This window comes from Euleptes europaea, chromosome 1 (assembly GCF_029931775.1).
Source record: "Euleptes europaea isolate rEulEur1 chromosome 1, rEulEur1.hap1, whole genome shotgun sequence".
In the NCBI taxonomy this organism is placed as follows: Eukaryota; Metazoa; Chordata; class Lepidosauria; order Squamata; family Sphaerodactylidae; genus Euleptes; species Euleptes europaea.
The window spans coordinates 165,026,847-165,052,538 of record NC_079312.1 but is presented as its reverse complement, the minus strand read 5'-3'; the positions used below and the strand labels follow the sequence as shown (position 1 = coordinate 165,052,538).

The 25,692-nt window shown below is 47.6% G+C and overlaps 2 protein-coding genes across 2 annotated transcripts in view; both read right to left on the bottom strand.

Moving 5' to 3' along the window:
* LOC130493457 (homeobox protein Hox-D3-like) overlaps positions 1–25,692 on the bottom strand; it is a 119,339-nt gene that overhangs the window by 53,262 nt on the left and 40,385 nt on the right. The window lies entirely within an intron of this gene.
* On the bottom strand, positions 20,662–22,206 carry HOXC4 (homeobox C4). The gene is given in 3 exon segments (XM_056867211.1): positions 20,662–21,014; positions 21,641–22,178; positions 22,180–22,206. Coding segments are annotated over 3 exon segments (918 nt in total).

Sequence of the window (25,692 nt, the reverse complement as noted above, 5' to 3'; positions counted from 1 at the left end):
GTATTGTCTACTCAGACCGGCTGCTGCTCTCCAGGGTCTCAGGCAGGGGTCTTTCACATCACCTACTTGCCTAGTCCCTTTAACTGGAGGTGCCCGGGATTGAACCTGGGACTTTCTGCATGCCAAGCAGATGCTCTACCACTGCACTACGGGCCTTCCCCATAACCCCCTCACACACACACACATTTGAGACTATGGATTACCCAGTAGTGAAGAAATCATACTCTGCACATGCTCAGAGGCAGTTCCCTCACTGATTGTTCACAGGTTCCAGGACTGAGTCTTATCGTTGAGAGGGTTTGCTGAGGCTAATGATTCCGGCATTCTGATCAAGCCATACGAGCCAGATGCTCAACATAGCGGGGCCACGGTCCGGTTTCCAGAAGAATTGCTTGTCTGTCCATCCATCCATCCGTCCCTCCCTCCCTCCCTCCAGCCAATCGACTTTGCTTCGGTTGCAAAACCTCCATTGAGCTTTCTCGGGTAAAGCAAACTGCAACCGTCAGATTCCACTTTTTTCCGCAGAGCAAGCTCGGTCGAATGGACCTGAGTAAAATTCGGAGGAGACCTGCTTAGGAGGGCACCCTAAGGCTGCCCTTTCCTGAGAGCAAGCCCCATTGAATCAAACGAGCTTGCTCCGAGGAAAGCATTGGAAAGCTGAATTTGATGTTGTCGTTTTCTTTACCCTTCTGAGTAGCCCTTCTTAGGCTTCCTCTCAAGAGTTCCCACGACCACCGTGCATTGGTCAGAGGTTAAGGTGACCATTCCTGGTGTAGGAAACCTCCCTACAAAAAGGTTAGGCATCTACAGACCAGCCCTACTCAGATGTACACAACACCCTAAATCCACTGAAGTCCAAAGACTCATAGAATCATAGAGATGGAAGGGACCACCAGGGTCATCTAGTCCAGCCCCCTGCACAATGCAGGGAATTCACAACTACCTCCCCCAGTGCCCAGAAGATGGCCAAGGTGCCCTCCCTCTCATGACTTGCTTAAGGTCACAGAATTAGCACTGCTGACAGATGGCCATCTTGCCTCTGCTTAAAAACCTCCAGGGAAGGAGAGCCGACCACCTCCCGAGGAAGCCCATTCCACTGAGGAACCTCTCTGACTGTCAGAAAAAATCTCAGAAGGCTGGGATTCTGTTTAGGATTGCAAAGTAAACTTTCCTGAGGTTAACCATTTATTTATAATGTGTGTGTGGGGGGGAGCCCGGACTTCAAAGGCTCCGCTCTCTTTCCCCCTGGCTCCCCTCCCCCCACAATGTATAGATTATCTTTGAGGAGTCATTTGAGCTTGTCGCGCCTTTGGTAAACAATGTTCTCTTTATGGTTGGCACCTGAAGACGTGAGGGCCTGACAGATTTATGGATATGAGAGGAGGGATATAATCTAAATTAAGCATTCGAGCCGCTGATCTGTAAATATCAGGGAAGTTTATCGTCCGGCTTATCTGGGAGAAAGAGGGAAATTGACACGGGGAGGCCGAGGCCGTATTTTTTTGGTGAATGGGCGCCAGAAATCAATGCAGTCATTTTTATTTGGGGGTTTGAGTCTCCAGCAAGTCTTTCGTAAGAAAGGGGGGGAGAGGAAGAAACCAATAAAGAAACCGACCATGCTTTTCCCGGGTCCAAAGAAAGGTACAGCAGCAGCCTCTAGGCCAGTGGTTCTCAACCATTTTTGCTCCATTCCCCCCTTTCACCATTGTTCAGAATATAATTCCCCCCTTCCCAAGATAGTCTAACTAAAAACAAACAAACAAACAAAAAACCCCTACTATTTTACAGATTGTACATAATCTACAGGGCATCACACTTTGCTGAATAGTGGTCCCGATTCCCCCAACCCTAAAATCCCCCCCCGGGGGGGGAATTCCCCCCTTGTTGAGAACTCATGCTCTACGGCATACAGGTTTGCAGATTATTCTCTGCCTTACAGATCACTTTGCCCCAAAGCAGGAAGCTGAAGCTGGATTCGAACTCCAGGACCCTGGGCTGGCTCATAGTTCATCAGCTGGTGATAAGTGGAAAGAAGGCGGTTAAGGGGAGACCTGATAGAGGTCTGTTAAATTATGCATGGTATGGAGAGAGTGGACAGGGAGAAGCTTTTCTCCCTCCTTCATAATACTAGAAGCCAGGGTGATCTGCTGAAGTTGGAGGGTGACAGATTCAAAACAGATAAGAGGAAGTATTTCTTCACACAAGAGTTAAATTGTGGAACTCCCTGCCCCAGGATGTGGTGATGGCTGCAAACTTGGAAGACTTTAAGAGGGAAATGGACATGTTCATGGAGGAGAGGGGTATTCATGGCTAGTAGTAAAAGTGGATACTAGTCATGATGCATACCTATTATCTCCAGGATCAGAGGAGCATGCCTATTATACTAGATGCTTTGAAACACAGGTAGGACAATGCTGCTGCAATTGTCTTGTTTGTGGACTTCCTAGAGGCACCTGGTTGGCCACTGTGTGAACAGACTGCTGGACTTGATGGGCCTTGGTCTGATCCAGCATCGCCTTTCTTATGTTCTTATTAAGAGTCATTCTCTGCCTTATATACCATTTTGCCCCAAAGCAGAAAGCTGAAGCCGAATTCGAACTTCAGCACCTTGGCCTGGTCTATAGTTCATCAGCTGATGATAAGAATTGCCAAGTGCTCGGAGGAAACAAAATGCCAGTCCCCCGAAGAGAGGCTTCATGGGTGGAAATGGGCAGCTGAAGCTTTTATGGCATGGAGGTAAATACCAGCAGCTGGTAAACTACATCTCATGAAGTTTCTGTTACAGGGACAGGGGTTTTTCTTCTTCTTCTTCTCCAGGCACTTGGCAATCTCAACTGGTGACTGCAGCATGCGTGTGCAAATGAGCTATCCACGAACCGAAATTCAGTCTCCTGGCAAAGCTTATCAGAGGAGCCTATCCACACATTCAGCCAGCAGGTTGAAAAATGTGTGTGTGTCTCAGCCAGTTGAACCATCATACCTCTAACCAAGGGGACCTAGGCATGAGAAACACCCGCGCAAGGCTAGCAACAGTTCCTGTGGTTCACACAAAACCGCAGTGGCTTGGGGTTCTTTGGGGGAAACCCAGATCATTAAATCGCTTTCAACAAGGCTTCAAATTGTTGGCCTGATGTTCTGCTATTTCTCCCCGTGGATGCTTTGCTCTGAACGCCTTGGCCAGGACAGTGGGGGGAAAACCTCACTGCTGGGAACTGAAATTAGCTCCAAGGGGGCTCCTGCTCCGTACCTGAGGGACAATCAAGCCAGAGTTAAGCATTTTCAAGAGCCATTGACTTGGGGGGGGGGAGAGAGAGTTAAGCACATGCTGACATCTCTGTCACTGAAATCAATGGCTCTTGTAAAAGGGCCCTGGTTAAAAGCGAGCTCCCCCTTGGCAAACAGCAAACTGTAATTCACACTGTCCACTGATTTCAAGGGGCTTAAACGGGAGTTGTTCCTGATTGGACAGCACTGTCTGCGTATTTATTTGCTTGCTTCATTTACACCCCACCTTTCTCCCCAGTAGGGACCCCAAAGGGCTTCCTTCTTTCTCCTGACCTCCATTGAACCTCACAAGAACCCTCTGAGGAAGAACACATTCTAGCTGTATCTGAAGAAGCGACCTGTGGCTCATGAACTCTCATACCCTGCCAGAAATTTTGTTACTCTTTAAGGTGCTACTGGACTCCTACTCTTTTCTACCTATGATGAAGGTTAGACTGAGGCTTTCCTCTGCAACTAGCCTCAGCCTGAAATCACACATCAAGTTTGCAGGTCAGATAGGGAATTCCAACCTGGGTCTCCCAGGATACTGGTCCAGCCGTTACATCAAACTGACAAAGCTCAATCCTAAAAAACCTGTACCAGGGAGTAAACCCATTGAGCAGGATTCTGAGCAGACCTGTATCCTATAAAACTCTGGTTCACAACAGTCCTGAGGGCATTGTTAGGAATCATATCCTATTCTTCCAAGAGCATGTCTTCCCAATGGGTACAAAGCCATCTAGAAATCTCTCGTCAAATCCATTGGGTTCAGCTGATTTAAACATTGCACCCTAAACTTGGTCCATAGTTTGCCTTTGCTACACAGACCCCTCCTTCCTTCGGACACAAGAAAAGCCCTGCTGGATCAGACCAAGGTCCATCAAGTCCATCAGTCTGTTCACAAAGTGGCCAACCAGGTGCCTCTAGGAAGCCCACAAACAAGATGACTGCAGCAGCATCCTGCCTGCGTTCCAAAGCACCTAATATAATGGGCACACTCCTCCGGTACTGCATCATGACTAGTATTCATTTTGACTAGTAGCCGTGGATAGCCCTCTCCTCCATGAACATATCCACTCCCCTCTTAAAGTCTTCCAGGTTGGCAACCATCGCCACATCCTGGGGCAGGGAGTTCCACAATTATCCACCTTAAATAAAACTGTTGATTTATCTATTCAATTTTAAGATGGGTTATCTTCTGACATAAGACTATGTAATGTCAACAGCTCTTACTAGGCAATGAGTTCTCTGGAACGGGACTGGGCTCTTTGAAAGCCACCGAAAGCCTAGTAGATTTTGCTTTCTAGTCAGGTGAAAGGAGGACAGGAAAGCCAACAGCGCTGGCAGGCGAACCTTATTCTGGGCTGCAACCAGGCCTTGAGATGCAATCTTTTATCTAGATTAGGGGTGATCAGATGAACCCCAGCAGAGATCAGAGCCGAAAGGTCAAGGAAACAAGAAATTCTGGGTTGGGCAGTGCCATGGCCTTGGGTCACAGCCTTGGGAGATCTGGTTTGTGTTATCTTCCAGTTGCCAGCCCAAATTGCTGGGTCTGACCAGAGGGCACAGCATGCCCAAACTCAGGCAGACTTTTCACTGAGGCAGCCAGACCCGGAAAAGTCAGCTGGAAGATGGCTCACACAAACATACAGTGCAATCCTATGCAGAGTCACTCCAGTCTAAGCCGATTGATTTCAGTGGACCTAGACTGGAGCAACTCTGCCTAGGGTCGCACTGTTAAACAGTTCATGATTGGTACCCGTGTTAGTCTGCTAATAGCAGTAGAAAAGAGCAATAGTCCAGTCGCACCTTAAAGATGAACAAAATTTCTGACAAGGTATGAGCTATCGTGAGCTACAGTTCCCTTCTTCAGATACAGCTAGAATGTGAATCCATCTATCCTATGCTGTAGCTGGTTCCTCAGTGCATATGCAGAGTTCCTTGTGGTAATAAGAAGTCTAAGAAGTCCTTAACCCCTACCCAACTTCCTGTGGACCCAGTTTCCACTGAAGACTGAAAACTGAAGTTGGGGAAGGGTTAAGGACTCCTTGGACGTCTTGTTACCACAAGGAACTCTGCACATGCTCTGAGGAACCAGCTACAGCATAGGATAGATGGACTCACATTCTAGCCGTCTCTGAAGAGGTGAGCTGTGGCTCATGAAAGCTGATACCCTACCAGACATTTTGTTAGTCTTTAAGGTGCTACCTGGTATACTTAAGGGTAGATGGACTCACATTCTAGCTGTCTCTGAAGAAGCGAGCTTTGGCTCAGGAAAGCTGATAACCCTGCCAGAAATTTTGTTCGTCTTAAAGGTGCTACTGGGCACTTGCTCTTTTCTACTGTTAAACAGTTGTCTGTTTAACAGTAGGAGAATCTCTGCCAGCTCTCCGCAGGAGGTTAAAAACCCTCCTCAGACTGAAACAGAAGCCCACCGAGACCAAAAGAGAGTGCGCCGGTTCGCTTCCCATTGCGCCCTGGCTCGAAGTCTGCGAGGTTCATCCCGAGCCGAAGCAGGATGGATGGCTTTTGAACAGATCCAGGGAGAGCACGGACAAGCTGCTCCCTAGCAAACGTCAGACGCGGCTGCCTGTCCCGTGGAAACTAATGGGGATTTAGGAATGAAGCGAGAGAGGCAGGGAGAGAGCTGGCGGGCATTTCAGGAATGCCCTTGTTCCTTCAAAACAGGCCCTCTTTTCCTGGTCAGTCTGACCCGATCTTCCCCCCTCCGTGCCTGTGCATGGAAGCCCCCTCCCCAAATCAACAGGCGAGGGGGGAGGAGAGAGATCTGCGCTAACCGAGTGGTTTAGAAGCGAGGAGGTTAAACAACAACAAAAGATGGTCTCACAACTCGTGTATTATTTATTTTATTAAATAGGCTTAATCACCATCATGAGAAGGGAAGGGAGCACCCCCGGAGCTGTGCTTGATCAAGGGTCCTGTGGGGACGGCGATCCTCTTGGAAACAGCTGCAGCCAGGGTTATAAAAAAGGGGGGGTTTTGTAGAGCTTGACTCGGCCTGGCTTTCCTGATGAGTCATTGCAAGGAATTCCCTCCCCCCCCCCCCCGGATCCTTCCAAAGAGCCTGAACTCCAGGGCACCTGGAGCATGTGCTGAAGACTCCTTGAGAGTAAGCGACTAAACCATTGACCGCCAAAGGAGGCAATGAAGCGCGCTCTAAAGGCAGTGGAGCAAACCTTGCGCCCAGCGCCGGCAGTATTTATTAGTATCTGGAGGTGAGCAGGCAGGCAGCCAGATAGATGGAAAGCTCTTGGCCCTTTAACATACTTAAGGACTTTTACCCTGGCTAGAAGAAGAAGAAGGGTTAGTTTTTATATGCTGACTTTCTCTACCACTTAAGGGAGACTCAAACCGGCTTACAATCACCTTCCCCTCCCCACAACAGACACTCTGTGAGGTAGGAGAGGCTGGGAGAGTATGACTAGCCCAAGGTCACCCAGCTGTCTTCGTGTCTAGGAGTGGGGAAACAAATCCAGTTCACCAGATTAGCCTCCGCCGCTCATGTGGAGGAGTGGGGAATCAGACCTGGTTCTCCAGATTTGAGTCCACCGCTCCAAACCACCGCTCTTAACCACTACACCGTGCTGGTTATCAATGAATTTACAGACAGATGCAGGCAGAAGGAAAACCCTTGGAGCATAATATACCAGCATGATCTGATGAACCCTCGGAGCATAATATACCTAAGTTCTCTTGAATGGATAGGCCACAGGTTCACATGTGCATTTTCATCTAGACGCAAAATCCCGCGATGACCGGTTAAGGCTACTACTGCAGATAGAACACCGCAGATAGAGCTTCCTTATCTACTCACAAGGTTCATCTGTCCCTCATCAAAGATGCACAGTAATCAAGCATCTTCGCACGTGGGGACTAAAGCACATGGGGAAGAGCCCTGCCTTCCCAATGTGGGATAAGAGTGAAAGGCTGCGTCACTGCAAGTCCATCCCTTTGCAACATAAAGGACAGGCGGCGATACCAAATTGAGCTGTGTAGATTCGGATGACAGGGAGGCATCTAACCCTGACCTTCCTAGGCAGGCACAGGTAGAAGCTTGGCCATGACCCAACACGGAGAATAACTAGGATCACCCTGGCAAATGCAGAAGCAGCATTCCCAGGATAGGGTACTCATCCTAGATTTTAATGGGGCAGGATTGCACCCTCAAACGTCCATGTAGACCTCCATGTGTAAAGAATCCTCCATAGGCACACATCCCCCTAGATGCCCTATCGTAAATCTGTCACAGGCAGAGGCAGGCTAGGGATATGTGCGAAGTGGAGAGATGAGCTGTGGCTCAGGAAAGCTCATACCCCTGCCAGAAATGTTGTTAGTCCTTAAGGTGCTACTGGGCTCTTGCCCTTTCCTACTGCTACAGTCAGACTAACACGGCTACACATTGTGACCTAGGGACAAAAGGTACAAGCACGCCGAGGCTCTTCTTGGCATGGAACCTATACCATCCATCACGCTGAGATATAAATACCGACGCCAATGTATTTGTGTAGATATATAGACACACAAACTCAGGAATATGTATACAGACAGAGGGGCTGAGCCGCCACCCGTTTAAACAGAAATGATTGGATTTGCAGGTTAAATGAGTGGGTGAGCTGGTCCGAGCCAGATATTGTGGCAGTGTGGGAGAAACTGCTGCAAAGTTGTTGGTTTTAAGCTGCACAAACACACACACACACAGAGAGAGAGAGAGAGAGAGAGAGAGAGACAGAGACAGAGAGACAGAGAGACTTAGGTTTGCACCCTCCCATGGCCAAATTGAAGAATATAAAACATAATGCAGGTAGAGGGAATTTTACAACAATTCTAAGCTGTCAATATTTCTATAGAATTTACAGGGCAATCCTCAACCCTTTTAAGTCCATTGGGTTTGGAAAGGTGGAACTCTGTTAAGGATCATTGCGCTGTCAGAGGTGTGCCTGAATTTGAATGGGTGGTGTCCAGTAGTGGAGTGCCTGGCAGGCACACAAGGGGTTAAACATAAACCCGGACTGTGCCAGGCGGCCCGATCTAACCCTAACCCTTTCCTATTTGGAAGTGCATGGAAAACGAAATAGACGACTTTCCAAGGGGCCGTGTTTGCGATCTAGGGGTGCCTAGCTGGCTACACATACTTACTGGGGAGTAAGTTTGACCGACATAAATGGAGCATGCCTCCAGTTTAACTTTCTAGGAGGCCTGAAGTGCAAATTTGGCTGAAATCCTGCCGTCCCCTTCCTGAGTAGCGCTTGGGACGGGTAAACATTTAATATATTCACGCCTTGGCACCCATGGATACAGACAGGTAAACACGCACACAGAGACACCGGGCCCCACTCAAATAAACAACCCTCTTGTGATTTATCTCCCCAAAAGTTTTCTCCTAATGTTGATACCCTAGATTTTTTCATCTCTTTAGCCATTTTAGGAAGATGTTCTCTCGTGTCCAGCAGGATGGTTTCCAGATAGAAGATTGCTTATGTTTCAAAATGCACCTCTGTGTGTTTTTTTGCCTTGGGAGAATAAACATTCTTCACACACAGAGAGAGAATAAACATTCTTCACACACACAACCAACAGGGCAGTATTTCTTCGGGCGTGGTTGGGTAAGGTCTGGGGAACCTCTTAAGAGGAGGCTTCCAAATGGTTTGGGAAGAATCGAGACTTTCCCAAGGAAGGGGTCCCTCGGTGCGATCCATTGCTTTACAAAGTGATTCGGCAAAGGGCTGTTCTACTGCATTTGCGTCGTTCGCTATACTGTCTTGCAAAAACCCAAGCCTATATTGACAGGTGGGGTGGAAGAAAGAGGGATCTAACATTTCCTTCGTCTTCGGCAGTGTTGGGGTGATGGTGGATGTCCATTTTAGATTTGTTTTGCCGGCAGATGGCTAATCTACTCTTACCCACGCGATCCACCATCCAGTTAAGCCTCCACCCGTCGATTTGTAACCCTATTTATTACCTCTGTTAGGACGTCCGGAAAGCTCGACCGAGTTGGGGGGGAGGGATCTTAGGAGGAAAGCTAGAAACGTCTGAGCTTCACCGGGTTGCGGATCCGCGTGTCAAAAGCTGCCCTTCACTAAAACCTGATCCCCCGGACGTTAACATGACGGGGGACCACCTCGTCCCAACCAAAAATAATATAGATCCGGGTCGTCCTAATGGGACAAACGGAGGCTTCGCTTTCCCATTGGACTCAGCCGGGACTTACTTCCGAGTAAACAGGAATAGGAGGAGGAGGCCCTTTTTACGGCGGGGTGTGTGTGGCCAATTTCCTTGGAAATTACCTCCCGGCATGGTCAATACAGGAAGCAACTTCCACCAAAAGGTGTCTTGGCTTCTCTAATTGCTGGCAGCTCTCTGCCCCATAGACTCCGCTTCCGCCAGACTCGTTCGTCCGGCTCCTTTCTACGTGTCTCTTTCATCCCCTTCTTATCAGCTCTCCCCCTGGCCATAAACACGTCCAGGCCTTTAACTGGTGCCGGCGAAGCCCCTTTCAACTCCACGACCTGAGACGTTTCGCCGTCGCCTCTCCCAAACCTACGGCGCCTTCCTCGCGAACCCACTGGCGAATCTCAGTCGATACAGATCTGAGCCGAGAGGCAGAAAAAAAGCCCCCACCCCCTGCAAAACTTTGCACTCAAAGGCGCTAAATAAAAGTTCGCGCAACCCTAAGATTCGCTTTCGGGTCTGCTCCGGTAAGAGATTCCGCTCCAAGCACAAAGCTTCAGAAAATACGGGGAAGCCAAATTGCCTTCAATTTAAAAAAATAGCTTTAGCAAACGCCGTTACACTTCTGTAATGCCGGCAAACGGAAGAGACAAAGGACGCAATCCTAAGAACATTTTTTTCCTGGGGGAAGAAGCTCCATTGAATAAAACGAGACTTACTTTTGAGTAGGCCTGCTTGCTCCCCCAAATCGCCTGGTAGATACCATGCCACTATCTAACATTATTGCCTACAAGTTGGAGACGGATGTCCGTTGCACACTGAAAGATTACAATATGGTATTTATGTAGGATTCGGTTTGAATCCTTTCTCATCACACTGTCTCTTTTGCTACCAAATGCGCTTAAAACGTATACCGGAGCGGGCGGTGTGGAGAAGCGCAGAACCCAGAAATCCTGGCTGAGCTTAAAAATAGTCACCGCCCTTATCCTTCGAAGGGAGCCTTATTAATATCAGAGGAGCCACCTTTCGAGTCTACGGCTGGGCGAAAGGCAGCTCCGTCCTTTGATCGTTTCCTCGGAAGTAAGTCCCCTGGGTGCCATAGGGCTTACTCTCGAGCAAGTGGGCTCAGCGTTGCAGCGTTGGCAGCCAGTGGGGCCAGAGCCTGAGGAACCAACTTTGAAAGTGGGCTAGCAATTGCAGGGAAATGCTGAGAGAGATTTGGCAGGAAGCAGCCCTCCGCAAAAATAATTCGGGGGTTCTCCTTGCCCGTGGGTCAAGCAATGATGGGTTGTAGACCCTATCGCATTTCTACGGAAGCAAGCATCAGCGGGCATATTCCCCGGAACAACTCGATCCTATGCCACCCTACCCAGAAGTAATTCCCACGGAGCGCTGTCTGGTTAAGGTCTCCATAGGACTACGGCTTTAATTCTACCATGGTGTGTCGAGGACGGAATCAGCAACCACTGAAACCAAACCAGGGGTGGGGAGATGCGGGATACACCTTAAATCTGGCTGCTACAGGACGTTGTCAGTTTTGCAGAGCTGAACTCGGCCACTCTCCACCGACTTGCATGAGAGTAGATCCCATCAGAGAGAAGAAAATGCACGCTGGAGCGAGCGAGAGGAGAAGGGACTGGTCTAGAAACCTCGATTCTCCAGCAAAAAAAATAAAATAATCCCCCCTGCGATCTTGACATATGGTCAGAAGTAAGAGCCATTCATGAAGACCGCTTTGAGAAATATCCCATAGGTTTCAGCTATACTCTCGGGCAGATGCATACACAGTCTCATATATTTTATATATATGTATGTATGTATATGTATGTTTTCGTGTGTGTGTTTACTGGGAGGTTAACAATGCCATTCTAAGAAGGTCCTCTTAGAACCTTGTCCAGAGCTATTCAATAGGACTGGCTTTTGGAAAGTGTTCCTAGGATTGCATTGTAGACCTCCCCCCCCCCCCAAGTATGCATAGGACTTCAAGTCAGAATCTGACGACCAAGAACTGGCAGACTGCCACCATGCCCACCCTGAACATTACTGACCGAAGCAGGTCTAGTTGAGCTGACTCTCCCTAAAGGATGTTAGGAGCAAAGTATCCATAGACAAAAACGTGACATAGAAGAGTGGCTGTTAACGTGCTCCGGTGTCCACTCCAAGATGAATCCTTCCTTCCTTTCTCTCTTTCTCATTTCGGCCATTTATGCATGGGAGGTTTTGCCCTGGATTTGCTGCTGTCTAGATGCACATTTTCCCCATCCAATTTCTCAAAACTCTGCATTTTTAAGTGCTGAGAATTCGGATGGGAAAATGTGGATCTACAGAGCGGCAAACCCAAGGCAAAACCTCCCGTGCAGAAGTGGCCTTCACCTTCTGTATGAAAAGATCTCCTCTACACACGCAGGCTCAGGAGGTAAGCTTAATTCGCACCTCTTCCCAGTGGCAATGTTGAGTGGCCGCGGGCTCCGACAGGCACCCCTCCGCCACCCCAGACCCGGGCTCGAGTCCTGTCTCCAGACTTTACAGCTCTTGCCAAACAAGTAAATTAACCTGCTGCTCCAAACAATCGCGCCGAGATGAGGTCGCTCCCCCCAACAACAAGACTTCGCGTTCCCCAGTCAACTCCCCCTTTGTTCGGCTGTCCAAATTCGGGGTCGTGACCTAGCCGAGCGCAAAGCAAACCCGCGAGTAAACATTTTAGTGGGGCTTCTTTCAATATTTATTAGAAGTGCTCCAAGTAAACGAGGCTTTTTGGGGGGGGGGAGCTGGAGACCAAACCAGTCCCTGAAAGGTCTGGCCCTTGGCTGCTCTGGCAAAGGGTGCGGTTTAAGTGCCTGCATGGATGCTTCTTTCGAATTATGGGGTGTTTGGTTGTGAGGAAGAAGGGATGGATGGCTTGCCCGGAGTTACAGGCCAATGCTTAGGTATTAGGCTACATAGATAGACAGAGACAGACAGACAGACATTCCTTGCTCATCTATATAAGGGTCGAGGGCAAATACCTAAGCACGTAGACTGATCTAACTAGTGCATAGGTATGGCACATCTTCTCATTTAAATCTCTCGCTCTGCATGTGTGTGTTGTGCGTGCTTTGATTTCTTGGCATTTGCGCTAGGGTCTAAAAGGCGGTTTTATTGTTGTGGGGGGATCTGGTAGCGTTTCCCAGTTTCTGTCAGGCCTGGCATTCCCTAGTACGGAGGAGTCGGTAAGGAAGACAAGGAGCCTTCCGGAATTTAGGGGAGAGAAAGGCACCTGGAGGAAGACGGGCGCTGGGAGGAAGAGTGGGCAATAGAGACACCGCAGGCTCCCAACAAAGAAAGGTGTGTGTGTGTATGTAAATAAATGGGGAGAGGAATCAATTGCTTTTAAAATATGTATTAGCTCTGTCTTAATGGCTTCCTTGCCACTATAGAGAAAACCCCTTCGTTTGGTTCTGGTCTGTGGCTAATAATTTGACATTCTGGCCATTTCCCGTCTTTGCTGTGTACAAGAAGGACCGGCGGGGCTGGCCTCAAAGGTTATTTTTGTTTTGCTGTTTTCCCTTCTTCCCAGCTCTGCTTTCCTCCTTTATCTTTCCCTCTCCCTTGGAACAAACACCTGGGTGGGTTTCACATGGGGACCCTCAACCCGATCCAGTCATCTGCCTTTACCGTGGACTCCTCCTTTAGCCATAGGCGCCCGATCTTTAAACTCTCTTACACGGAAGTAAAATACGGTTCCCGGATTGGCTTGCTGGTATCCAGAAGAGTCCCCCCAATATCAGGGTTATGGAAGGGGGGGGGGAGATAGGCACGGCCTGGTTCCCTTAGGCCGTGGTACGCGATTGTTTCCAGCACCTGGAAGCCGGTCGGGTCCTTTGGCATGTCCACTTGGAAGGTGATGGGCTGCCCCTGTGGGAGAAAGGGGCTCGCCAGGAGAGCTTGGCAGGAGACATCTGGATCAATAAATGCCCACTTTGCACCTTCCTCATGAAAATGTGGGAGAACCCTGAACAGAGGTGACCACCGTCAAGGCGTTATTGGCACTAAAATCAGGAGTGGGGAGACGTTAAAGGGACAGTTAAACTAAACCTCCTTCCCTTTCTCTCTATTTCCATCTTCTTCCAGTGCAGAGGTATTCCACGCTGAAGAGGGAAGAAAGGTGAAGGTGTGGAGTGTGTGGGGGATTTTTGACTACTTGAAAAGACTCTGGCTGGGATTTTACCTCCAAAGGCATGCTGGAGAAGGTGTCCTAAGTGTAAAAAATCATCTTGGATTCCCCCCCCCCCTTCCCCTGTTGCTTGTGTCAGGAGGACAAAGGCACAATCACACTGTCCATAATATGCCATTTAGGTCAGAAGGTACCCAGGGATAAATGGTTCCCCATCTCAAGTTAGAACTATGGTTGAGGTGGGTTCGGAACAAGCTAAAGGAAGCTCTTCTTTCAACAGTGTAGAAGACTTGGTTTCACCACCATAAGTCATGGCGGGGCCACTCGCTTTTAGAAAAGTGGGACAAATGAAGTTCGCCCACTGATATGGGTCTGAAAGGACAAGGGACAGACATCAACCCTATGCCCCCTTTGTCAACTTCTCACTGTGTCTAGAGAGGCATCCAGCGGCGAGCTGGCTTTTTTGTTCTTCAAGATCTTTACTTGGCCCAGTTGTTTGCACCTGGATCTAGAGGCAAATCTAGCACTGTGAGTCTTATCCCTTTCTCTGCTGCCTTTGAAGACCACGCAAAAACTGGAGAGACCAGACTCTCTTCCTTAGACTGCTTAGCACGCAGGAGCTGAACTAGGTGACCTTCTGGTTCTTTCAAGGCACATAGCACTGATTCTATAGGCTTCTGTGCATTGCAGCCACCGATGTGAATAATATAAACAGTGACAAATCTTGGTGTTAACTACTATGGCTGGCTAATAATTAGTGGGTACAACTAATACCCCTTTCAGTCAAGATGAGTTTGCTCTTTAACTTGCAGGAGATGTCTATGGCGCCCTGTATGTGTTCCTGCTAGCATTTTTTTTAAGGCACAAAGATGATCAAGGATGTTTCGGCATCAAAATAGCAAACTGTCTTTCTTTAATATATTGGGGGGTGGGGAGAAGAGGGAACTCTAAAGCATAAAAAGGGGATACCCCTGACAGTAAACTTCAGTATTGTTGCATTAGATAGGAACAGGAGGTTGTATAAAAGAAAATATGACACTTCAGAATGCCATAAAGGGAAGAAAGAAGGTATCTGTTGTAAAAAGTAAATTATACATATGAATGATCCGGGGAAAAACCAGTGGGTGAGAAAGAAGGAATGTTCCCTTTTTGTAGGACATTGATCCTGTTGGGTTTGGTTTACATTTTTCTAGGTCCAGAGTCTTTCTTACATATGGCAAAGTCTCCAGATACTTTTCCACAAAGGAAACCAAACTCTACTACGCAATCAATCTATAGAAAGAATTAAAATAAAGAGGGTAGCATTTGCCAGAAATTTTTAACACCATTCGCTCAAGGGCTGCTGACTGTTTGTAAGGAAATACTAGCCTTTCAGTGAAGTCCCAAAATGTTTGGCTTGGTCCCTTGCCCATCAAAATAAATCAAGGCGACAGATTAGGAAGTACATAAAACTATATCTCTGGATAATGATATACGAGACCACAATAAATACAATACATGTTGAAGCTGCTGGCAGTTACGGCTGGAAACCCGTAACTCATTCATTTAACACTAGCGGGATGTTTGTCTTTTAATTACTATTAAACAGTACATTTGAAACCCCCCACCCATCAAGGAGGTGAAAAGAAAGGGAGACACACACGAGAATCAGATTGGAGAAGTCTAGGGAGAGATGCTAATAACAATTAGGAAACTAGGCTAGGCTACCTTATCCTAGAAGGGGTGGGGAGGGGAGAGGTTTTATTTTTTTTAACCAGGCGTAAGTTAGGTTTTTGCCCATTGCAAGTACTACAAACTGCTTCTTTCTAAGGAGCTTGTTTGCAAACCTAAAATGCTGAGGAATACCGAAGGCAGGTTCCCTTAGCCCTTGGAAACTACCTTTTGGAAACAGAGCTTGTATTACCCATTCTGATCGCCTTGTGTGCATGGGCTTTCCTAACGCCTCTTTTTACGGCCATCTAAGTCCCTGCTAAGTGTTCCCCACACAGCCGTTAGGAGAAGCATTCATTTTCAGCAAGACACTTACCCCCCCAAAAGAAATCATCATAACTCTAACCGAGATCAAGAAAGTACACACAACTCCGCAAGCAACTTCTAACAAGACTAGATCAACCACACACACTGACTCTTAAACAAATCCCTGGCCTTCTTTGGTACCCTCCAGAAACACTCTCACCTTGCTTAAGTTTGGGAACCCTGGAAGGTAAATAGATCAAAGTCCATCACCGAGGAAGGGAGAGGAGTCAGAACCCAGGGTGAGGCATGGAGCAGAACACAGACACGTTAAACAAGACGCGATCCAATCATTCCTCATAGCGATGGACCAAGTTTCACAGAGCTAAATCGCTAGGTTTCTGTTCCCTGGACTCCATAGGAGATCTCGAAGCTCTGACATCAGATCCAAGAGCTTGGTCATACTGACCCCTCAGCTGGTGGTGTTGAAAGTGACCACATGGGTCCCTTGACCAACTTTTCGAAAGAGTTTGCAGACTTCCAGAGGTGGGCCACTCTACACCAGAGAATCTGGCCATCCCCAGTTCTTTCCGTTAATTTTATTCATAAGGATACTCTTGTTCATCTGCTGAGGAGACTTGTGGCTCCTTCAAGACCCACCTATTTCCTTTCCTTATCCCACAGAAACTCCTTGATCCATTGATCTTGAGCAGCGTGATTTTAAATCTAAAGTTTGAGGGATGTAAAGACGGACCCACCTATTTCCAGATGGTACCCCTTTGGCTAAAGAAATGCACACTTCAAAAAATCATCAACTATATATATATTTATATATATTTCAAGTTGTTGTTGTTGTTTTTTAAAAAGAGCAAGATACTTACTTGGCTTTGGAAACTTTGCTCTTGCCATAGGATAGCCAGCTGGGAAATCTTCCAAACTATGGGAAGGCGGGAAAATGAGATGGGAGGCTTGGCCGAGACTTCACCCTTCCTTCTTTTCTCTGGGGTTATTTTGGTGACAGCACAATGCGATAACACGCATTGAATCGGCTCAACCGCTCCCCAACCTCCCCCCCTCCTCAGTTCGCCCTCCCCACCCACCCGGCCTTCTATTACTATGGTAAATTTTTTACAAAGAGCCTAACCAGCGGCGAGGGCCTGAAATGTGTGTAGGGAGCACAGAAGGTACACGTTGGGAGACTCTCTCGGGTCACAGGGGGCTTGGGGGTCAGCCGGAGTGGCTAGAATAAAACTGCTGGTGTAGAAAAGTTGTCCTCTGGGTGAACCCGTTTTTTTAACCCGAACTTCAATAAAGTACCTCTGAGGCTCTCAACATGGAGGCGTCAAAAAACTTAGGGAGAAAGAGAGAGAGAGAGAGAGAGAGACAGAGACAGAGACAGAGACAGAGAGAGGAGCAGAGTGGGTAGATTTCATGACATCCTCCCCTCATTTTCTCTCCCTTTCCCCCTTCTGCCTGCCTTTCTAAGTCATTCATAAGCTCTCTATCCAGCAAGAATTTGTCATTGGCCAAGTCTAAAGGCCAAAAAATATGAAATATGAAATAAGAAAGAAAGAAAGAAAGAAAGAAAGAAAGAAAGAAAGAAAACAAAGGATTGCAGGAGAGAAACACTGAAGTCAATTCCAAGAAGAAAATGGGGGTGAGGGAGGTGTTGGAATATACAGGTCTCATATTTAACGATGCTGTTCCTGAAGGGGGTTTCTTTACAAAAAATTGAATATGCAGACTATACAGTTGCAAAAGTGATTGATGTTTTTCTCCCCCCCCCCCTCTCCGGGTCTCCTAGGCAGACAACAGAGAATACACACAGGGGCACACACACACACACAAACACAAAAAGGGCCCATCACATTCAGCCTGGTTCCCTCGCAGACACTTCGGGAAGTATTCATCAAGTTCTGAAGGCTGCGTGTGAAATCAAAAACTAAACCAACAAAGCGAGGGCTCTCCTCCAGCGGAGATACATAACGCATCCATCCAGTTTCCCAGGGTCACTTGCTGCAGAAGTTCTTCCAAGTTTCGATTTAAAGGAGAGGGAAAGCAGTGGTGTGTGCCTCGGAGGCGGTGCAGAGAGGGTGCTGGAGCCCTGAAACCCACTTGGCAACATCTGTTCCGGGAAGCAGACAGCACCCTTGACTTGCAAGTTGGGACTTTTTTGTGTATTCTTGGTTGACTGTGCCATTTGTGTCTGTGATGGGTGCGCAAGCCTCCCGGAAAGACTGGTCCTTCTCTCCCCCCCCCCCCTTCCCCATGCTTTTGCAGTGGATTTGCTGGGTTATTTGGAAACACACAAACGCACACCCAGAGAAAGCCCATTTTGATGGATTCAGCTTGAAGCCCAGTCCTCGGCCTGGTTGCACGGAAGTAAGCCTAACGAAATTCAGGGGCTCTTGCACCCAAGTAGGTGTGCCTCTTTATTTCCTACCCCACCCCCACACATACACACACTAAGCAGGATGATCAAACAGGCCTCACCATAAGAAGGAAACAAGGGTTACCAATAATGCTTCTTAACCTATCCCATTTTTTAAAATAATAATCCGGTATTATGCAAATACAGCCCTAGGCCACTTATGCATTAAAGGTTTTGCCTTGAATTTGCTGCTCTATAGATGCACATTTTTGCCAACCGAATTCTCAGAACTTTACATGGGGGCTTTTTTTGTATTTTAAGAATGTGGATGGGGAAAATGTGCATCTAGAGAGCAGGAAATCCAAGGCAAAATCTCCCATGCATAAATGGCCCTAGGTTTACCCTTACCAGCATAGGAATGCTTTTCTGGATTCTTTTACTATGCAAAGCAAAGTATAGCAGACTACGCAGGCTGAGGCATATTGCCTCTTGGCTTCCAAGCAGGCCTGGATTACAGCCACCTGATGTGTAATTCTGACCCATTTAAAATCGATACCAGTTCTGCCTTTGACTTGAATGAGATGCAGATTACTCCCATAATCTGTATCCCCTTGTCAGTTTCTTTCTCCCTGCCTGCCTATTCCCCCCTATCATAGACGCTGAAACGATTTATTTAATGGATATCAAGATCGTTGGGGGGTGGGGTGGAGAGAGGCACATGCAGGAGAGGAAAAAGAAATCAAAGGCAGAAAGAGGTCCCCTTCAAACCCCCCTTCCTGACCCCAGCCTCCAGAACTCCTGAATTGTAGTTTCTGGGCTCTTTAACATTACTAATACTGGAAAAGAACAGGAAAGATCCACATTAATAGTACCAATGTAAAGGCTGAAATGATCAAGAACTCAGGGCCCCAAGACCTGCACGCTGAAGGGCATGTGATTCAAGTCACCTGAAAGGCAATTGGGCTAAACCGGGTCAAATCTCAGAGGAACCGAGTTGTTTGGTCTGTTATAATTTTTACAGGATACAACCACAGGCCTCTTTAGACAAGCTGCTATCGGAGAAAGGTACAGTTCAAACACAACCCCTTTTGACTAGCAAATCGGGACAGATTTGGCTATACAAAAGGCACTTGCTGATCTATCTATCTATCTATCTATCTATCTATCTATCTATCTATCTATCTATCTATCTATCCATTCACAGAGTCCCCTATGTACGTACGCAGACATGTTGGCTCCCTTTGCAAGCATTTCTACACTCCTCCCCATCACCCTTCCTGCTTCCCCCAAGGAAGTAAACAAATCCTGATTCGCTACCATTTCTTCCCATCATATCTACAGCCGTGTCAATGTGAACAATGTATTCAATGCTCAGGATTGTTGGGTGGGGGGGCTTTAGCTAAAGCTCACTTAGTTTGCAGAGAATGAAAGAAAGGGGAGCAAAGAAAACCTCCATTTTTTATTACTGCAGAAATGACTGGCATGCAGGAGAAGAGCATTAACAATGCACCCTGATTCACATGGGGAAGATACAAGGACAGGGTTATTTTCTGTAAAAACAACAACACACACACACACACACAGGTTTTGTACTCCCAAAGCATCTTGGAGCATCTTGTCCCCATGTTGTGATGTCACAGGATACAAAGGGCACAATCCCCTAAGCTCAGTAGCAAATTGGCCACTGATTCAGTGACATATAGGATGTCTTTAAAAGGCTTCTTCAATTTAAATGATAACTTGTGCCCACAAAATAGCCCTCCCCCCTCTCCCAGCCCTCCCCCAGTAGGAAGCAAAAAATAATAATTAAAAAGAAAAATAACTCACCAGGCATTCCAAAGTCAATCTGTGTCACACTCACTGGTTTTATTGAACAAGGGGACTTTTTCACAGATACACTAAAACTCTTTTATTGCAAGTTTACAATGATCATGTAAAATCAGTCCAAAAAACAAAACAAAACACAAGGACCACGACAAAAAAGGAAAAAATCCCAACCAAAACAATCTAGCTATTGACTTCTTCTTCCAACTTTCTCCTTCACTTTCCTTTCTCTCCTTCTTTTGCCTCTCACATTTAAATCAACCATAAGTTCATCTGCTACTTCTAGCTCCTGTGCTGTTTCCCCCCTTTATTTTTTTTGTAAAACCTTGCCCCACATTTATTTAAAAAAAGAAAGAAAGAAAGGGAAACAATCCTTCAAGGGTCCCTTCCTTTTATTTTGTTTGTTCTCCATTTGTAAACGCACAGAGCAAAATAACTACATTCTTTCCTTGCCTGGGTAATTATTAGCATATGCCCCAAATATTCATCTAAAACAGAACATCCAGCTCCCCCCAAACACGCACTCTCCCACACGCTCATCCACACACACGTCCACTCCATCTCTCCACTCCTTCCCTTTAAAAAATAAATAAAACCCTGAAAATGGCGTTTTTTAAAAAAACAAACCAGCAGGTACTTCACCTGGCCTCTCATGCTAATAATACATGCACCGTAAGCGTGAGATCTTCAAGCAGACCTCTTTCTTTTCTGTGTTTTTCTCCCCTCTTTTTTAATATATATACGCACGGAAAAAAAACTACGAGGGGGGAAAAAAGAACCAAAATATATAGATATATATTAGATTCTATAAATAATCAGAGTTCAATTTTTGTTGGGGGGGGGGTCGGTCGGTTGTCTGTTTTTTTGTTGTTGTTGTTGTTGTTCTGTTTGTTTTTGTTCTGTTTGTTTATAACCTTGTAATATCCTCTGCCCGTTGGTCCTGAGATGAGCTTTGCGAATGCTCCTCGCTGGCGGCCGGGTTGGAAGAAGCCGGGATGGAGCCGCTGGAAGAATTGCTGGGAGCCGTCGATCGCACTTTGGTGTTGGGCAGTCGGTGGTCTTTTTTCCACTTCATCCGCCTGTTCTGAAACCAGATCTTGATCTGTCTCTCGGAGAGACACAAGGAGTGGGCGATCTCGATGCGCCTCCTCCTTGTCAGGTACCGGTTATAGTGGAACTCTTTCTCTAATTCCAAGACCTGCTGTCTGGTGTAGGCAGTCCGGGATCGCTTGGGTTCGCCTCCGGTGTAATTGGGGTTCACTGGGAAGGAAGGGGGGTGGGGGGAGGGAGAGAAAAACCCAAAAGATTCGCGTGAATACAGAGGAGCAGGGGAGAAAGGCAAGGCAGGGAACCAGAGCCGGGGAGGCAGGCACGGAGAGAAAGAGAGCTCTCCAGTGGCTCAAGGGAAAGGGGGGAGGGAAAAGGAGAGAGAGAGAGAGAGAGAGAGAAGTCATCAGCTAAAGGGGGTTATAAAGAACCCAAGACTTTCTCTTCTAATAAGAAGGGGTTTCCCTGGCTTGGGAAGCGCCTGAATTATTTATGCACCCCTCGCAAAGGCTTCCGAGTTTTCACACATACATAACAGAACGAAGCACATGGCTGGGGCTGCCCAGCCTAGCTCGGCTATAAAATTTATGGTGGGTGTAATTACCCACTCGGCGTCGTAAATCCAGCTCAATTGTGCTAACCCGGAGCCTCTCGCGGAAGGCAAAGGAGGAGACGGAGGGGGAGAGGGAAAAAAAAACGGGGAGCGAAAGGACAGAGTGAATGAGTGAGTGAGAAGGGGAGAGAGGGAGAGTGTGTGCGAGAGTGAGAGATGGTGTGGGGGGAGAGGGAGAAAAGATCTGAGAGGGACCCGAGAGAGGGAGAAGGGGAAAGTTGCCTACCGGTACTGACGTGGATTTTCTTCATCCAGGGGTAGACGATGGGCTGCTTGGCCGCCGCGCCCCCCGGGTGCTCGGGGGTCTGCTGGGTGCAGGCTGGCGGGGCCGGGGCCGGCGAGGGGGCCGCGCTGGAGAGCGCCGTCTGGTCGCAGAGCTGCGGGGGCTTCTCGGGGAGGTGGTGGCCCCCCGGGGGCGGCGGCGGCGGCGGGGGTCCATGGCCCCGCTGGTGCGCCGGGGGGTTGCCGGGGCCCGGGAGGCTGGCGCAGCTGTACTGGCGCTCGGGGTAGCTGGGTCGCGGCGGCGGCGGAGGGTAGAGCTCCTGGTGGTGATGCTGGAAGCTGGACTCCCTGGTCCGGCTGTAATATTCCGGACTGTGGTCGGGGATGTAATTATTTTGCGAATATTCTTCGCATGGAGGAAATTTCGGATCGATGTAGTTAGAGTCCATCAAATACGAGCTCATGATCATTAATTTCTGGAGTGGAAAATAATTTTTCTCGCTTTGTCGTTTTTCTGCTCCATAAAACCCTCCTACTAGCTGGTCGACCCCGTAAAGTTAGTTTCACCATGTGACTCGTTGCGCCAATCACGCCCGCCCGGCGAGTCCCCGGATAAGGAACCAAAAGCTTATTCAAAATGTATCCAATTTGTGGTGGTGGGGGGGTGGTGGTGGTGATGGTGCGCGCGCGAGGGTGTGCGTGCATGCGTGTGGGTGCGCGAGAAGAGAGGGGGAGACGGTGTTGTGTGTCCTTGTGGTTGTTTGTGAGAAGGGACCCTTGCAAGGGGAAATGGGACTGGAGAGGCAGACAAGAGCCTTTCCTTTTTGGAAAAGGCACCCCCACGGCATCATGGAAGGACAGCAGAGGAGGTGGGGGGGATCAGGGTCAGGAGGAGCCTCCCCGCCCCCCCATACCCACCACCACCACCACCACCTTGCAGGTACCCAGGAACTCCTCGCTGGTAGAGATTCCAAGAGCGAGCTGATCCCTGCTCAGGAAGATCCTTGGACGCCATAGAGAAGGAAGCAGCCTTGAAACCATTCCTGCTGGTCTCACCTTAAAGAAAAGCTGGTGAAAAGAGGTGTCCCCCCCCGCCTCCCCCCCGGACACTATTAGTGGTACTGCCTGCAAAACTGTTCTCACCCACCCCAAAAAATACACACACACCCAGGTAGAAGACAGTTAAATATATTGTGATGCAGTGGCTTGTAGGAAGGGAGACAAAGGAGACAGGTTACCTGGGAGGAGGGAGGGAAAGGAAGGAAAGGGGGTATGCAAATCATCTCGGCGTCATTTGGAGAATCTCTGTAAAAGCTCATCAACCTTTGCTTAAGGGCGAGCTTGTTTGGTAGATGGGAGCTGGTGGAGTTGTGAATGAAAGCGTGATACTTCCTTACTCAGCCAGATGGTAGGGCCGCCGTCCTCCCCCTGTGAACTATTTGGGATGGAAGGGGTTATTAAACCGGGAGATAAGCCATATAAGAAAAAAACGCGCACGCATTCTGTTAGGTTTTAGTAATGGAAGTCCCTGCTGTCCTTTGGCCCCACCCGAGAAGAAGACACAGGTGCCCAGTCCCGTTTGAAAGCAGGTAGGTAGATAAGGAAGGAAGATGGTTTCCCCGTCCCCCTTCCCTACAAGAGGCAGGTGTGATCCCCTTCCACTCTCCCTGGCAACCACAGATTCATGGAGAGGTAGGTGCAATCCATCCAGAACATCTCTCTTCCTGGTGGAATCAGGGGTGGTGGGCAGAAGACATTCCAGGGCAAAGTAAGAAGGGGGGGAAATCCCCTCGCCACCATATGCCAGGATAAACAGACCCCTGGGTAAGTTAAGGAAGCTGAGATACGAGGGCAACCCTTTTAAAAGAGTGCCTTTACGGCAGAGCGGGGCTTTATCTATCGCTTACATTAAGAAGATGGGGCGCAGGGAGTCGGATTAATCCCTCGTACGGCTTGATAACAATTATAGTTGAAAATCATAGCTTGCAGGGCATTGCAATATTTTACTTGATAACAATAAAAGTGACACATAAAGTTAACTGTTTATGTTTTATTTATTAGACTAAATGTGCCAGCGGTGTCGGAGGCTCTGGGCTGGTTGTAACAGTTTTTATGGGGTTGTAAAACGCCATAAATCAGTCACTTGAAATGGTTAGGTCTCTCTCTCCCTCTCTTCCTAGCTCTCTCTCGCTCTGTGGCAAAGGCTTGTGCGAGCTTGCATTTGCGGTTACTGCTTTTCCTTCTTTCCAAGAAGAGTAATAATTATGATTTTTTTATGATCAGGAGCACCCTTTGCCTTCCTTTAATTATTATTTTTTTTAAAAAAAACTCCTTAGTTTAAGATGGAACGAGGTCCCTTCTCTGGATCTGTTCTTCCTTTTCAAAAGTTTTGTTTATTATTATTGAAGGAAAAGAGGGGGAAAGTAAATCCCCCCATTTCAGGTATGTATGACTTTAATTTCAACATCTGCAAAGGCAGCAGAAGACTCATAAAGGTTCTGGCATCGTCCATATACTCCCCTAGAGACGAATCTGTGATTGAGGCGCGCACACAAATTCGATTCTACAGGGTACATATAAACGGCTGGAGGATTTGGCCTTTGTGGTACTGAGAGAAGCACATGTCTCACTGGCTCGAATGGGAGAGAGAGTTTGCCGTTGCCACTACTGCCTCCTCTGAGGTTGCCCTTACTGCTGCTGCAACTACTACTGCTGCTATCACTACTACTGCTAGTCTACTACTGCTTTTACGGGGATGTAAAATGCCCTAAACCAGTCATTAGCCTGGTACGGTTAGGTCTTCACCTCCCCCCCCCCCGCCCACTCTCACTGAACTCTCTCTCCCTCTGTGTGTGTGTGTGTGTGTGTGTGAGAGAGAGAGAGAGAGAGAGAGAGGTTAAATTGAAGGTCCCCTCTTTCTAGGAAAAGATAGAATTATGATGTAACGATCACCAGCACCTTCTCTGATGCTGTAACTGCTTTCTACTTGTATAGCGCTTTTCTCACCTGTTTCAGGAGCTCAGCAGTTTGGTTGTCCTAGCTGGGCCCACGCTTAACCCCTCTCCTCAACTTGCCCCAGCCTTCCTCATAGCATCTCCCAGTATGATTTTCCTTCACATGCCTGTCTGAGGAAGTGGTCTGTGACCCACCAACGCACATACTGAAATAAATGTTGTTCATCTTCAAGCTGCCACTAGACTTTGGTTTTGTTTCACAAGTGTTGGACCATGGATGGATGGAGACCATTTGCAGATGGCAACGAGGAAGGAAGGAAGGGCCACCTTTTGAAGACTATGATTTTAAACATATTTCCTAGGGAGTCCCACCTGAATTCAAATAGAACTACTTTTGAGAAGACATGGTTGCTGTTGCATGACAATTCGGCTTATGAAGGCAATCCTGATAAATATTTAACAATCATTTATGGACAAGCTGATGACTATTCTTTTAATTATTATTTTTACATGTCCCTGAAAGGAAATACAGCTATGCCATCCTGGAACCTAATTCCTTGGAAGTTGCCCCATTGACCATCAATCTCCTGAGGAAGCTCCCGTAATATATACTTACTTCAGAGCCTTTCTCACTGAACTCAGTGGAATTAATTGAGTAAATGTGTACAGGTTCAGGCTATGGAATGCCCTCAGAGACGGAACAGGTACATATTTACTCGCAAGTAAGCACTTCTGAACTCAAGTGGGCTTTACACCCAAACTGGAGTAAAAAAGGACTGCATCTTGAATCAGTTTCCTCTTCTCCCTCCCTCCCTCTTTCTCTCCCCCCTCTCCACTACCCCAAAAGGGCTTGAAATTAACTACTTTCTTGTTAATTTCAATTCAGTCTTATTTTAATTGCCCCTTTGGCTTTATTATATATATAATTATATATAATATATAGTACAAACATACATAAAGATGCTATCTTTTCTAAAGTTTGATTTTCATAAAAAGATTTATTTTTTTAAAGAAAGACTCGCTTCACTAAGTGTTTGGAACGATTTTCTTTTATTGTCTCTATCAAAGAAGGCTCCAAGGACGTGTGAAAAAAATTAGGGGG